This window comes from Panulirus ornatus, chromosome 14 (genome assembly GCF_036320965.1).
Source record: "Panulirus ornatus isolate Po-2019 chromosome 14, ASM3632096v1, whole genome shotgun sequence".
NCBI classification, from domain to species: Eukaryota; Metazoa; Arthropoda; class Malacostraca; order Decapoda; family Palinuridae; genus Panulirus; species Panulirus ornatus.
Window position 1 is genome coordinate 1,377,525 of NC_092237.1, and position 14,332 is coordinate 1,391,856.

At 38.6% G+C, this 14,332-nt stretch overlaps 1 protein-coding gene across 2 annotated transcripts in view; it reads left to right on the forward strand.

Moving 5' to 3' along the window:
• Positions 1-1,254: 1,254 nt before the first annotated feature.
• The window catches only part of Gart (trifunctional purine biosynthetic protein adenosine-3 Gart), a 100,225-nt gene continuing 87,147 nt past the window's right edge, over positions 1,255-14,332 (forward strand). The window contains exons 1-4 of one of the 2 annotated variants that reach the window (XM_071669274.1): positions 1,255-1,361; positions 3,658-3,822; positions 3,956-4,063; positions 8,598-8,737. In XM_071669274.1, coding sequence (XP_071525375.1) covers positions 1,284-1,361; positions 3,658-3,822; positions 3,956-4,063; positions 8,598-8,737 — 491 coding nt within the window. In that variant the 5' untranslated portion in view covers positions 1,255-1,283. Of the gene's footprint in view, positions 1,362-3,657; positions 3,823-3,955; positions 4,064-8,597; positions 8,738-14,157; positions 14,323-14,332 lie in introns of those variants that run through there. The other variant, XM_071669273.1, reaches the window with a different exon arrangement.

Genomic DNA, 14,332 nt, shown 5'->3' on the forward strand with positions numbered 1-14,332 from the left:
TAACTATAGAGCATAATGAATCTCGCCCAGGTAAAAAAAAAAAAAAAATTTGCTTCGCTTGCTCCCCTTCTGTCCAGATATATGGGGGGTAGACCAGACATAATGTATGCTACGCTCTTACAGGTAGTGGATGGTGTTTGACAAGTATTAACTACCCAACCTGCACTGTATAGGGTGATCCTTCCTATAAATTTGTGCTTCAATACTTAGGGTTAACTTATCCAAGCAAGTTAAAAAAAGGAGGTTGAAGATAGATGGATACTTGCTTTAGGTATAATTCAATCGGCAATGTATATATATGTATATATATATATATATATATATATATATATATATATATATATATATATATATATATGTTCATTCTCATAAAAGAAAAATGTTACTCCACTATATAATATACATGAGACGAATGCAAGTGCCCTTGCCAGTCACCCAACAACGTTAACATTATTTTTTTGGCTTCATACACAAAGATGATCTTGATACGTCAGATTCGGATTGCTTGCAGACACAGAGTTTCAAATTCTTACATATCAGTACATGGTGAACCGTCAAAATGTAAGAATACTTATTATACTTGTAATAGAATTAGGCACCAGTTTTATGACAACAAAAGCAGTGAACACCCGATACAGATATCCTTTGTAAGATAATTATCGTATGTATACGAGTAAATAGCAATTATATGATGACAACTTTACTAATGTACATCTTATCGCGATAATGTTCGACATACAACTGCAAAAAATAGTAACTATAGATAAAATCGTTCAGTATGCAGTAATGGAAACTAGCAGAAACAGTCAATGGCAAGAACTTCTTGGTAATAGTAATGAATCTACGATTATCATCTCTTCGTTTTCCCGAAATTATGTTTCTTTTTTGTTTTCCACTTTTTCTCATGTTCCCATTTTTTTTTTTTTTGTCAAGTGACACTTCCATACTAACATGTTTTCCTGATGTACTGCTCTCTTTCTCATTGTGTCAAGTTCTATGATGTTCTTGTCCACTTTTTTCTGTAATATACCCCGACTTCTTATATATTAGATAAAGAAATACTTTGTGATTATCATCATTATTCGGTGAAAAAGTAGATAGTGATCCTGAATTCTTTTTAATCTGAAACAAATTTAATGCTGATTTTGCTGTATTGCTGCAACCAGTTGAATAATCCCAGAAAATGATCTCTGTATGCCAAAGAGTGAGAGAGAGCGTAGGAGTGTACAGTAATTTCCAGAAATATATGATAGTTTGTATGGTATTATTCTTCCTTTTTGATAATGTATTCATGTTACATGTGGCAAGGCATCTCTTCCTTGACCGGTTCTGGAAGCTGTGATACTATCTGGCGAGCGAAGGTACAAGTACTACTGGATTCAGGGTTGGGAAGTTTCTGTGCCTACTGTTTTCTGGTTTTCCCCGACATAAGGTTAGAAAACTTTGGTTTCATACAAAAAACAGTTCTTATGAATGTATTTGCTTTTCAGTTAGCAGCTTGGATGAATGTTTGCTGATAGAATGTAACATGGAGTGTGAGACAGGTCACATAATTGACAGGATTATCAGATGATTTGTTGTACGACTGAGACTGCGTTTGTTCACTTTTTATTTAAAGTGTCCAAATATCTCAGGCCCCTATATAAACAGTTATCAGGGATATATTACATTTAATTAATACTAAAAAGTGACATCATTGTACTGATGGTAAAATTTTGAAAATAGAATGCCTCTGACTTCAGAATTCAGAGACAGGCAAGCATGGCGAGGCGTGGTGTAGTCAGCAACTTAAACGCTGGGGTAGTTACTAAGTTTAAAGTTTCTGAGAACTTTCTCAAAAGGTAGTATCGTAGAAAACCTTGGTAAAATGTATTGTTATTAAGTATATAATGTTACCTTAATGAATACTCATTAAATGATATTAATCTATAACGGGTAAAAAAAGGTATCTTTTAGAGTATGCATTTGTTTGCTGTAAACTGGCTACCCAGTTACTAAGCATTTCAAAAAACTAGCTATGATCATTAAAAAAGAAAGTATTCGTGATGGAGGCTTGGGTACACGGTAGGTACCGCGGGCAGCCCGAGGCTATGGCAAATATAAACTAATTGTGGTTTGGCTTAGAAGCAAATTTTCGAACGAAATGTAGAGTTATATGGTTTACTTAAAATGCATCTTAATTTGTCAACAAATACAATATAGCATACGTCATAATTAGTATACTATTAGTTAGTAAAGCCTGATAGACTAAAAAGTAACATACCTTAGTGATTTAAGGCTGCAACAAAACCATTTGGCAATATATTGGAGAATACATTAAAACTGCACAGTTCTGTAAGTTTGTAGTGCACTAAATAACTTGAAGCAACGGAAATTAATAGAACTTATCTTCATAAGATTGTTAGGAGCTACAAACATGTGTACACACGGCCAAGGGATATAGCTGTAGATTGCAAATAGTCTTTCCAAGGTTGTACGAGAATGGGGAAATATTTTATATGTTTAATTGAACAGTATAAGTGATATATATATTTTTTTTTGGGGGGGGGGATGTTCTGTGGTTTTGTAAAAAGTCTGAATAAACCTTGAAGTATGTTCCAAAGAGCATTAGACAGGTGATGCTTATATTAGAGGGCTGTTGACAGGGTGTATTCTGGGTATATAGGGGAGGATTACCTTGAAATGTAGGATGGCGATGTTACCAAGAGTTGTAGTAATGAAGTTGGCCCATTGTTGATGAAAACTGTTGAGGTTGCTCCTAGAGTTGTAAACACAATGTTGCTGTAAGGGTAACAAATTCATGTAAATTCAAACATAAGTGAATCTTAGGGCTTTCGACGTGTTATGATGTTACTTAGGGCTATAGACAAGAATAGGTATTCTCTGTGACTGTAGACGGGGATGTCCCATAGGGATGTAGATTGGTGAGGATGTCCCTTGGAGGTATAGATATCCACTTGAGGTAAACAAAGTTCTTAGGGATGAAAATAGATATCCTTCTTTTAATGCTGATGACAAATACATCATACAGTGTTCCTTGTAGCTGTGGATTGATAGTTTCTCTTAAATATGTTAAAAGGCAGACTGTGCCATAGAACTGCTGACTAGAAAATTTCTCCTTAAGGTTGTCGACTGGTGGATGTGTTCCAAGGGCTTAGAATAAAGCTTCTCAAGTATATAGCCATACATTGTGTCCTTCAAAGCTAAAGAAAGTTTTCCTCTGAACGTGCACATAGGGAGGGTTTCCTAAAACTTGTTTACTGGGTGGATATCCTCCAGTCACAGAAAAGGAGCAACACTCCCAAGGAATTTAAAGGGATGTAGGTTTTCCTTGGGCCTGTATGGAAATGGGATGCTGGTTCTTAGTGGAGTTGTTTGGCAAAAGTGACCTTCTTTGTCATTAAAGAGGCAGCTTTGTCTTATAGCAAAAGAACAATTGTTTTCTTTAATGATAGTTGAAAGGCAGTTAAGCATTCAGTCATAAATAAGCTGAATTGCATTTAAGGGCTGTTAGTAGATAGCAAGTGTTTTGTAAGGGGAGTTAGACATTTGAGGGTGTCCCTTTAGGCTGTACAAAGTTTAGGTAGTCAACATGATGTCTTTTGTGTGTGTATGTGGCTGAGGATGATGTGTAAGATTTACTGTGCAAAATTTCAGATGAGTGTGGTTCTGGTACTTGGCTCAGGAGGTCGAGAGCATGCAATTGCTGTTGCTCTGGCTGCCTCTCCTGCTGTGTCATCTGTCTTAATTGCTCCAGGTAATGCTGGCACCCACACCATCAGAAGTGTTACCAACATATCCATCAACATCAAGGACCACAAGGTGAAGAGCTAAGATTTTATCATCACAGTGCGAATATAATTATATATATAGTGACTACTTTATGCAGTTAGATATTTTATTGAAAAGCCATTTTGCATTCTTGATAGCATTCTAATTTGACTGTGGTTTTTAGATGGTTGTAGAGGCATGCCGTGAACATAATGTCAGTGTGGTAGTTATTGGGCCAGAGGATCCTCTTGCAGATGGCTTGGCAAACTGCCTTTTTGCTGCTGGTATTAAGGTTAGTACAAATATTTTGTTTATAGCAACAGTTACATGGTAAGCATGGACTGTAGAAAATATTACTGCTTGAGGCCTCTATGTGGTAAAATGGATATCTAGTTCTTGGATAAAGTTCAGGAAAAAGATCTGTCCATCACCAAAAGGAATAAAATGTAGTAAGCTGATGCAGAAGACTGACATTAAAAATTCAAGTCATCTCATTCAGCACAGTCTTGGAGAATAACTTCTGTGTAGGAGCATAAGAATTTGTTGATTATAGAGAAAGTCATTAATTTATATGACGATGCAGAACAACATGGTAACAGTACTGTGAAGGCTGTTTTCATACAATACATGGCTGTACTATTATTTTTTTTATTATTTTGCTTTGTCGCTGTCTCCCGCGTTAGCGAGGTAGCGCAAGGAAACAGACGAAAGAATGGCCAAACCTACCCACATACACATGTATATACATACACGTCCACACACAGCACATATACATACCTATACATCTCATTGTATACATATATATATACCCACAGACATATACATATATACCCATGTACATAATTCATACTGTCTGCCTTTATTCATTCCCGTCACCACCCTGCCACACATGGAATAACAACACCCTCCCCCCTCATGTGTGCGAGGTAGCTCTAGGAAAAGACAACAAAGGCCCCATTCATTCACACTCAGTCTCTAGCTGTCATGTAATAATGCACCGAAACCACAGCACCCTTTCCACATCCAGGCCCCACACAACTTTCCATGGTTTACCCCAGACGCTTCACATGCCCTGGTTCAATCCATTGACAGCACGTCGACCCTGGTATACCACATCGTTCCAATTCACTCTATTCCTTGCACGCCTTTCACCCTCCTGCATGTTCAGGAACCGATCACTCAAAATCTTTTTCACTCCATCTTTCCACCTCCAATTTGGTCTCCCACTTCTTGTTCTCTCCACCTCTGACACATATATCCTCTTTGTCAATCTTTCCTCACTCATTCTCTCCATGTGACCAAACCATTTAAAACACAATCTTCTGCTCTCTCAACCACACTCTTTTTATGACCACACATCTCTCTTACTCTATTATTACTTACTCGATCAAACCACCTCATACCACATATTGTCCTCAAACATCTCATTTCCAGCACATCCACCCTCCTTTTCACAACTCTATCCATAGCCCACGCCTCGCAACCATACAACATTGTTGGAACCACTATTCCTTCAAACATACCCATTTTTGCTTTCCGAGATAATGTTTTCGACTTCCACACATTCTTCAAGGCTCCCAGAATTTTCGCCCCCTCCCCCACCCTATGATTCACTTCTGCTTCCATGGTTCCATCCGCTGCCAAGTCCACTCCCAGATATCTAAAACACTTCACTTCCTCCAGTTTTTCTCCATTCAAACTTGCCTCCCAATTTACTTGACCCTCAACCCTACTGTACCTAATAACCTTACTCTTATTCCCATTTACTCTCAACTTTCTTCTTTCACACACTTTACCAAACTCAGTCACTAGCTTCTGCAGTTTCTCACATGAATCAGCCACCACCGCTGTATCATCGGCGAACAACAACTGACTCACTTCCCAAGCTCTCTCATCCACAACAGACTTCATTCTTGCCCCTCTTTCCAAAACTCTTGCATTCACCTCCCTAACGACCCCATCCATAAACAAATTAAACAACTATGGAGACATCACACACCCCTGCCGCAAACCTACATTCACTGAGAACCAATCACTTTCCTCTCTTCCTACACGTACACATGCCTTACATCGTCGATAAAAATTTTTCACTGCTTCTAACAACTTGCCTCCCACACCATATATTCTTAATACCTTCCACAGAGCATCTCTATCGACTCTATCATATGCTTTCTCCAGATCCATAAATGATACATACAAATCCATTTGCTTTTCTAAGTATTTCTCACATACATTCTTCAAAGCAAACACCTGATCCACACATCCTTTACCACTTCTGAAACCATGCTGCTCTTCCCCAATCTGATGCTCTGTACATGCCTTCACCCTCTCAATCAATACCCTCCCATATAATTTCCCAGAAATACTCAACAAACTTATACCTCTGTAATTTGAGCACTCACTCTTATCCCCTTTGCCTTTGTACAATGTCACTATGCTTTGTACAATGGCACTATGGCTGTACTAATGACATATGGCTGTACTATACTGCTAAAACAAAAATGTGCATATTTGTAACTAGAATACATTAACACAGTAATATGCTGAGCTGAGGTGTGGACTGGGCTCTGCTTGCAAGAGGTTACACTACCAGTAAAATGTCTCATCAAAGAACTTCTCACTTCAAAGGAATATGCATCATGCTACTGGAAGTAGCACAGTTTTCAGTTGCAGGACCCTTAAAAAAGGTCCTTTGTAACCCCAAGACTTTTATTGAGATTGGTCATGGGGTAATTACAATATGAACTTGTCAGTGGCACAGCAATTTATTTTTGAAGTGGTAAGTATTATCATCAAGCTCTGCTCAGAAGACAAAATTCCTAATGGTTTTGATATTTGAAAATGACTAAACTGTTTCATAAATCACTGGATTTGCAGTATGTTATCCATTGTCTTGGAATTATTAATTTAAGAAACTGGAATATTTTTCCTTTTGTACCTTTCTTTGATATTGGTTTCTGATTACTTCTTACTTCGTCTCTTCATCTATCTTGGAAAGTATCAAGAATGTTTCACTTTTATATTTCTCCTTTCCTCAAAACTAAGGGTGGGTATTGAAAGTGATTGAAATGCATTTACTCTACTCCCTTTTCATTTATGTCTGTGCTTCCTTGTAATGACTAAGACATGTACAACAGTCTTTTGTAGAATGATTATTGCCAGGATCATCCTCATCTATATAAAACCACTTTTTCACACTTCTCAGTCATCTCTGCCTTCCCAGTCTTGTTGAGAACATCTGATTAAGATTGAGTGAAATCTTCAATGTCATGTTCATTTTTCTAACCTTCTTTCTTTCTTTCTTTCAAACTATTCGCCATTTCCCGCATTAGCGAGGTAGCGTTAAGAACAGAGGACTGGGCCCTTGAGGGAATACCCTCACCTGGCCCAATTCTCTGTTCCTTCTTTTGGAAAATTAAAAAAAAACGAGAGGGGAGGATTTCCAGCCCCCCGCTCCCTCCCCTTTTAGTCGCCTTCTATGACACGCAGGGAATACGTGGGAAGTATTCTTTCTCCCCTAACCTGTTGTTAATATTTCACAAGTTGCGAGTGTGTACCTCAAGGTCTTTCAAACTGCTAGCTTATGTGTGATTTTTTCTCTTATATTTTATGCCTTGACCTGAAGAAGATTTCTCCTCACCAATGTTCACCCACTGCACCAACCTCATGTCACATGCAAGACACACTTTGATTTATTTCTTTGTGTAGAATATTCCGCTGAAGTTTATAAAAGTCCTGATCCAAGGGATGCAAAAGCATGTATTATAAAGTGCAATGACCTTATTTTACAAATAAAAGATGAGTTGTAGTATTATATGTTATAGACAATATAATTTTTTACCTCTAAAATTTGTAACTTTTATGGTTAGTCTTGGAAACCAATTGCTGAACACTTCTGGTATTCTTTATATGTTTATTTCTGCTTTAGAGTATATTCTTTTACTTTTATTTTTTTCACTATCATTGCTTACAGTTCTAAATTCATGCATCACTGTCCATAAGGTTAGACCAAGTTTAGCTCTTCCTAGAATTCTTAACTTGTCACATAATCATTATCAGAAAACTGATTGTTCTTTCTTGATCCCTTGCAGCCTTTTTGCATAATAAAAGACTTAAGCACCAGAAGCCAGTTTAACACTTCTGTGCCACCCAATGTATAAAAGAAATAGCCATAATGGGAGAGTGCAGCATGATATCTGTGCAAGGCAAGTTAGTAGTGTAATGTACAAAGGAGAATAACATTAATATCAAGATGGGGTATCGCAAAGTATTCCTTTTTGAGCATGCACAGAGTATTAATGGAAGGACTGGAGACATAGAAATGTTCGAGATATTTGGCAATTTGTTTTAGTTAGGCTTTGTTTGATTAGCTTTAATTGGGCAAAAATATAGCAAAGGATGATGATTATGCCATTAGATTGTTACTTTTAAGACTGTAGGTCACCATTGTTTTTGACTCAGTTTATACATACAGTACAAATGTTCATCTAATTTATCACAACTTAGATATTTAGACAAAATTTTCTGAAAAAAAGAAATGCTTTAGTACTGTGATTATTTATGTACTTAGAGTATGAAATGTAAATTTAAGCTTTTATTATGGCAGCAGTGATACGGTGGTGTTAACTATGGATTGCACAGAAGTGGTCACAGTCTTGTATGAAGGTTGTGGACTGCCTGACCATTACTGTTTTTACTGCCATGTAAAAGTTAATGTTGACATTTAGTTTTAGTTTCATGTTTTTGTATTAGGCTTTGACAGCTTTGACTGATCATATGTCAAAATATTTTATATTTCTAGAAATTAATTTAACAATGTGCACCAGGTATTTGGACCTACTAAAGAAGCAGCACAGATTGAATCAAGCAAATCATGGGCTAAGGACTTCATGCAACGCCATGGAGTGCCCACAGCTGACTACTGTACTTTCAACAACACTGAAGAGGCCAAAGACTTCATAAAGAAGTGAGAAATAGTGCCCTTTACTGTAGGGTATCAGTCACAAACATACAGTAGCATAAATGTGATAAAAACTTTAAATTAAATACTATCCAGTTTTGTTTAGTGTTTTGTGGTAGTATTTTCTTAAGAGCACTTGGTTTAAACAGGCAGACAGCCCAGCTTACTAAACAGTATGGAAGCTTGTACATACTAAAGAAAAAGAAATGTTCTTGTTTACCTGACTCAAAGTAGGTGGATATACTTATTATGTTGTATGTTTGTCTGAAGCCTGTTGTCTGTTTCAGGGATTTTTTCATTGTGTCTCCTGTAAACATATTTATTTATATTTCTGTTCCTTCTATTAAAAAAAAAAAAAATATATATATATATATATATATATATATATATAATATATATATATGGAAAGAGGGGCAAGTATGAAGTCTGTTGGGGATGAGAGAGCTTGGGAAGTGAGTCAGTTGTTGTTCGCTGATGATACAGCGCTGGTGGCTGATTCATGTGAGAAACTGCAGAAGCTGGTGACTGAGTTTGGTAAAGTGTGTGAAAGAAGAAAGTTAAGAGTAAATGTGAATAAGAGCAGGGTTATTAGGTACAGTATGGTTGAGTGTCAAGTCAATTGGGAGGTGAGTTTGCATGGAGAAAAACTGGAGGAATTGAAGTGTTTTAGATATCTGGGAGTGGATCTTGGCAGCGGATGGAACCATGGAAGCGGAAGTGGATCATAGGGTGGGGGAGGGGGCGAAAATTCTGGGAGCCTTGAAGAATGTGTGGAAGTCGAGAACAGTATCTTGGAAAGCAAAAATGGGTATGTTTGAAGGAATAGTGGTTCCAACAATGTTGTATGGTTGCGAGGCGTGGGCTATGGATAGAGTTGTGCGCAGGAGGATGGATGTGCTGGAAATGAGATGTTTGAGGACAATGTGTGGTGTGAGGTGGTTTGATCGAGTAAGTAACGTAAGGGTAAGAGAGATGTGTTGGAAATAAAAAGAGCATGGTTGAGAGAGCAGAAGAGGGTGTTTTGAAATGGTTTGGGCACATGGAGAGAATGAGTGAGGAAAGATTGATCAAGAGGATATATGTGTCGGAGGTGGAGGGAACGAGGAGAAGAGGGAGACCAAATTGGAGGTGGAAAGATGGAGTAAAAAGATTTTGTGGTGATCGGGGCCTGAACATGCAGGAGGGTGAAAGGAGGGCAAGGAATAGAGTGAATTGGAGCGATGTGGTATACCGGGGTTGACGTGCTGTCAGTGGATTGAATCGGGGCATGTGAAGCGTCTGGGGTAAACCATGGAAAGCTGTGTAGGTATGTATATTTGCGTGTGTGGACGTATGTATATACATGTGTATGGGGGTGGGTTGGGCCATTTCTTTCGTCTGTTTCCTTGCGCTACCCCGCAAACGCGGGAGACAGTGGCAAAAAAAAAAAAAAATATATCAACTCTATCATATGCCTTCTCCAGATCATAAATGCTACATACAAATCCATTTGCTTTTCTAAGTATTTCTCACATACATTCTTCAAAGCAAACACCTGATCCACACATCCTCTACCACTTCTGAACCACACTGCTCTTCCCCAATCTGATGCTCTGTACATGCCTTCACCCTCTCAATCAATACCCTCCCATATAATTTCCCAGGAATACTCAACAAACTTATACCTCTGTAATTTGAGCACTCACTCTTATCCCTTTCCCTTTGTACAATGGCACTATGCACGCATTCCGCCAATCCTCAGGCACCTCACCATGAGTCATACATACATTAAATAACCTTACCAACCAGTCAATAATACAGTCACCCCCTTTTTAATAAATTCCACTGCAATACCATCCAAACCTGCTGCCTTGCTGGCTTTCATCTTCCGCAAAGCTTTTACTACCTCTTCTCTGTTTACCAAATCATTTTCCCTAACCCTCTCACTTTGCACACCACCTCGACCAAAAACACCCTATATCTGCCACTCTATCGTCAAACACATTCAACAAACCTTCAAAATACTCACTCCATCTCCTTCTCACATCACCACTACTTGTTATCACCTCCCCATTTGCGCCCTTCACTGAAGTTCCCATTTGCTCCCTTGTCTTACGCACTTTATTTACCTCCTTCCAGAACATCTTTTTATTCTCCCTAAAATTTTAATGATACTCTCTCACCCCAACTCTCATTTGCCCTCTTTTTTCACCTCTTGCACCTTTCTCTTGACCTCCTGTCTCTTTCTTTTATACATCGCCCACTCAATTGCATTTTTTCCCTGCAAAAATCGTCCAAATGCCTCTCTCTTCTCTTTCACTAATAATCTTACTTCTTCATCCCACCACTCACTACCCTTTCTAATCAACCCACCTCCCACTCTTCTCATGCCACAAGCATCTTTTGCGCAATCCATCACTGATTCCCTAAATACATCCCATTCCTCCCAACTCCCCTTACTTCCATTGTTCTCACCTTTTTCCATTCTGTACTCAGTCTCTCTGGTACTTCCTCACACAATGTCTCCTTCCCAAGCTCACTTACTCTCACCACCCTCTTCACCCCAACATTCACTCTTCTTTTCTGAAAACCCATACAAATCTTCACCTTAGCCTCCACAAGATAATGATCAGACATCCCTCCAGTTGCACCTCTCAGCACATTAACATCCAAAAGTACTTTCATCAACACTGAAGTGTTGTTAGGGAGGTGAATGCAAGAGTTCTGGAAAGAGGGGCAAGTATGAAGTGTGTTGGGGATGAGAGAGTTGGGAAGTGAGTCAGTTGTTGTTCGCTGATGTTACAGCGGTGGTGGCTGATTTATGTGAGAAACTGCAGAAGCTGGTGACTGAGTTTGGTAAAGTGTGTGAAAGAAGAAAGTTAAGAGTAAATGTGAATAAGAGCAAGGTAATTAGGTACAGTAGGGTTGAGGGTCAAGTCAATTGGGAGGTAAGTTTGAATGGAGAAAAATGGAGGAAGTAAGTGTTTTAGATATCTGGGAGTGGATCTGGCAGCGGATGGAACCATGGAAGCGGAAGTGGATCATAGGGTGGGGGAGGGGGCGAAAATCTGGGAGCCTTGAAGAATGTGTGGAAGTCGAGAACATTATCTCGGAAAGCAAAAATGGGTATGTTTGAAGGAATAGTGGTTCCAACAATGTTGTATGGTTGCGAGGTGTGGGCTATGGATAGAGTTGTGCGCAGGAGGATGGATGTGCTGGAAATGAGATGTTTGAGGACAATGTGTGGTGTGAGGTGGTTTGATCGAGTAAGTAACGTAAGGGTAAGAGAGATGTGTGGAAATAAAAAGAGCGTGGTTGAGTGAGCAGAAGAGGGTGTTTTGAAATGGTTTGGGCACATCGATCCAATTCACTCTATTCCTTGCCCTCCTTTCAACCTCCTGCATGTCAGGCCCCGATCACACAAAATCTTTTCACTCCATCTTTCCACCTCCAATTTGGTCTCCACTTCTCCTCGTTCCTCCACCTCCGACACATATATCCTCTTGGTCAATCTTTCCTCACTCATTCTCTCCATGTGCCCAAACCATTTCAAAACACCCTCTTCTGCTCTCTCAACCACGCTCTTTTTATTTCCACACATCTCTCTTACCCTTACGTTACTTACTCGATCAAACCACCTTACACCACACATTGTCCTCAAACATCTCATTTCCAGCACATCCATCCTCCTGCGCACAACTCTATCCATAGCCCACGCCTCGCAACCATACAACATTGTTGGAACCACTATTCCTTCAAACATACTCATTTTTGCTTTCCGAGATGATGTTCTCGACTTCCACCACATTCTTCAAGGCTCCCAGAATTTTCGCCCCCTCCCCCACCCTATGATCCACTTCCACTTCCATGGTTCCATCCGCTGCCAGATCCACTCCCAGATATCTAAAACACTTTACTTCCTCCAGTTTTTCTCCATTCAAACTTTTTTTCATACTATTTGCCATTTCCGCTTAGCCGAGGGTAGCGTTAAGAACAGAGGACTGGGCCTTAGAGGGAAATATCCTCACCTGGCCCCTTCTCTGTTCCTTCTTTTGGAAAATTAAAAAAAAAACGAGAGGGGAGGATTTCCAGCCCCCCGCTCCCTCCCCTTTTAGTCGCCTTCTATGACACGCAGGGAATACGTGGGAAGTATTCTTTCTCCCCTAACCTGTTGTTAATATTTCACAAGTTGCGAGTGTGTACCTCAAGGTCTTTCAAACTGCTAGCTTATGTGTGATTTTTTCTCTTATATTTTATGCCTTGACCTGAAGAAGATTTCTCCTCACCAATGTTCACCCACTGCACCAACCTCATGTCACATGCAAGACACACTTTGATTTATTTCTTTGTGTAGAATATTCCGCTGAAGTTTATAAAAGTCCTGATCCAAGGGATGCAAAAGCATGTATTATAAAGTGCAATGACCTTATTTTACAAATAAAAGATGAGTTGTAGTATTATATGTTATAGACAATATAATTTTTTACCTCTAAAATTTGTAACTTTTATGGTTAGTCTTGGAAACCAATTGCTGAACACTTCTGGTATTCTTTATATGTTTATTTCTGCTTTAGAGTATATTCTTTTACTTTTATTTTTTTCACTATCATTGCTTACAGTTCTAAATTCATGCATCACTGTCCATAAGGTTAGACCAAGTTTAGCTCTTCCTAGAATTCTTAACTTGTCACATAATCATTATCAGAAAACTGATTGTTCTTTCTTGATCCCTTGCAGCCTTTTTGCATAATAAAAGACTTAAGCACCAGAAGCCAGTTTAACACTTCTGTGCCACCCAATGTATAAAAGAAATAGCCATAATGGGAGAGTGCAGCATGATATCTGTGCAAGGCAAGTTAGTAGTGTAATGTACAAAGGAGAATAACATTAATATCAAGATGGGGTATCGCAAAGTATTCCTTTTTGAGCATGCACAGAGTATTAATGGAAGGACTGGAGACATAGAAATGTTCGAGATATTTGGCAATTTGTTTTAGTTAGGCTTTGTTTGATTAGCTTTAATTGGGCAAAAATATAGCAAAGGATGATGATTATGCCATTAGATTGTTACTTTTAAGACTGTAGGTCACCATTGTTTTTGACTCAGTTTATACATACAGTACAAATGTTCATCTAATTTATCACAACTTAGATATTTAGACAAAATTTTCTGAAAAAAAGAAATGCTTTAGTACTGTGATTATTTATGTACTTAGAGTATGAAATGTAAATTTAAGCTTTTATTATGGCAGCAGTGATACGGTGGTGTTAACTATGGATTGCACAGAAGTGGTCACAGTCTTGTATGAAGGTTGTGGACTGCCTGACCATTACTGTTTTTACTGCCATGTAAAAGTTAATGTTGACATTTAGTTTTAGTTTCATGTTTTTGTATTAGGCTTTGACAGCTTTGACTGATCATATGTCAAAATATTTTATATTTCTAGAAATTAATTTAACAATGTGCACCAGGTATTTGGACCTACTAAAGAAGCAGCACAGATTGAATCAAGCAAATCATGGGCTAAGGACTTCATGCAACGCCATGGAGTGCCCACAGCTGACTACTGTACTTTCAACAACACTGAAGAGGCCAAAGACTTCATAAAGAAGTGAGAAATA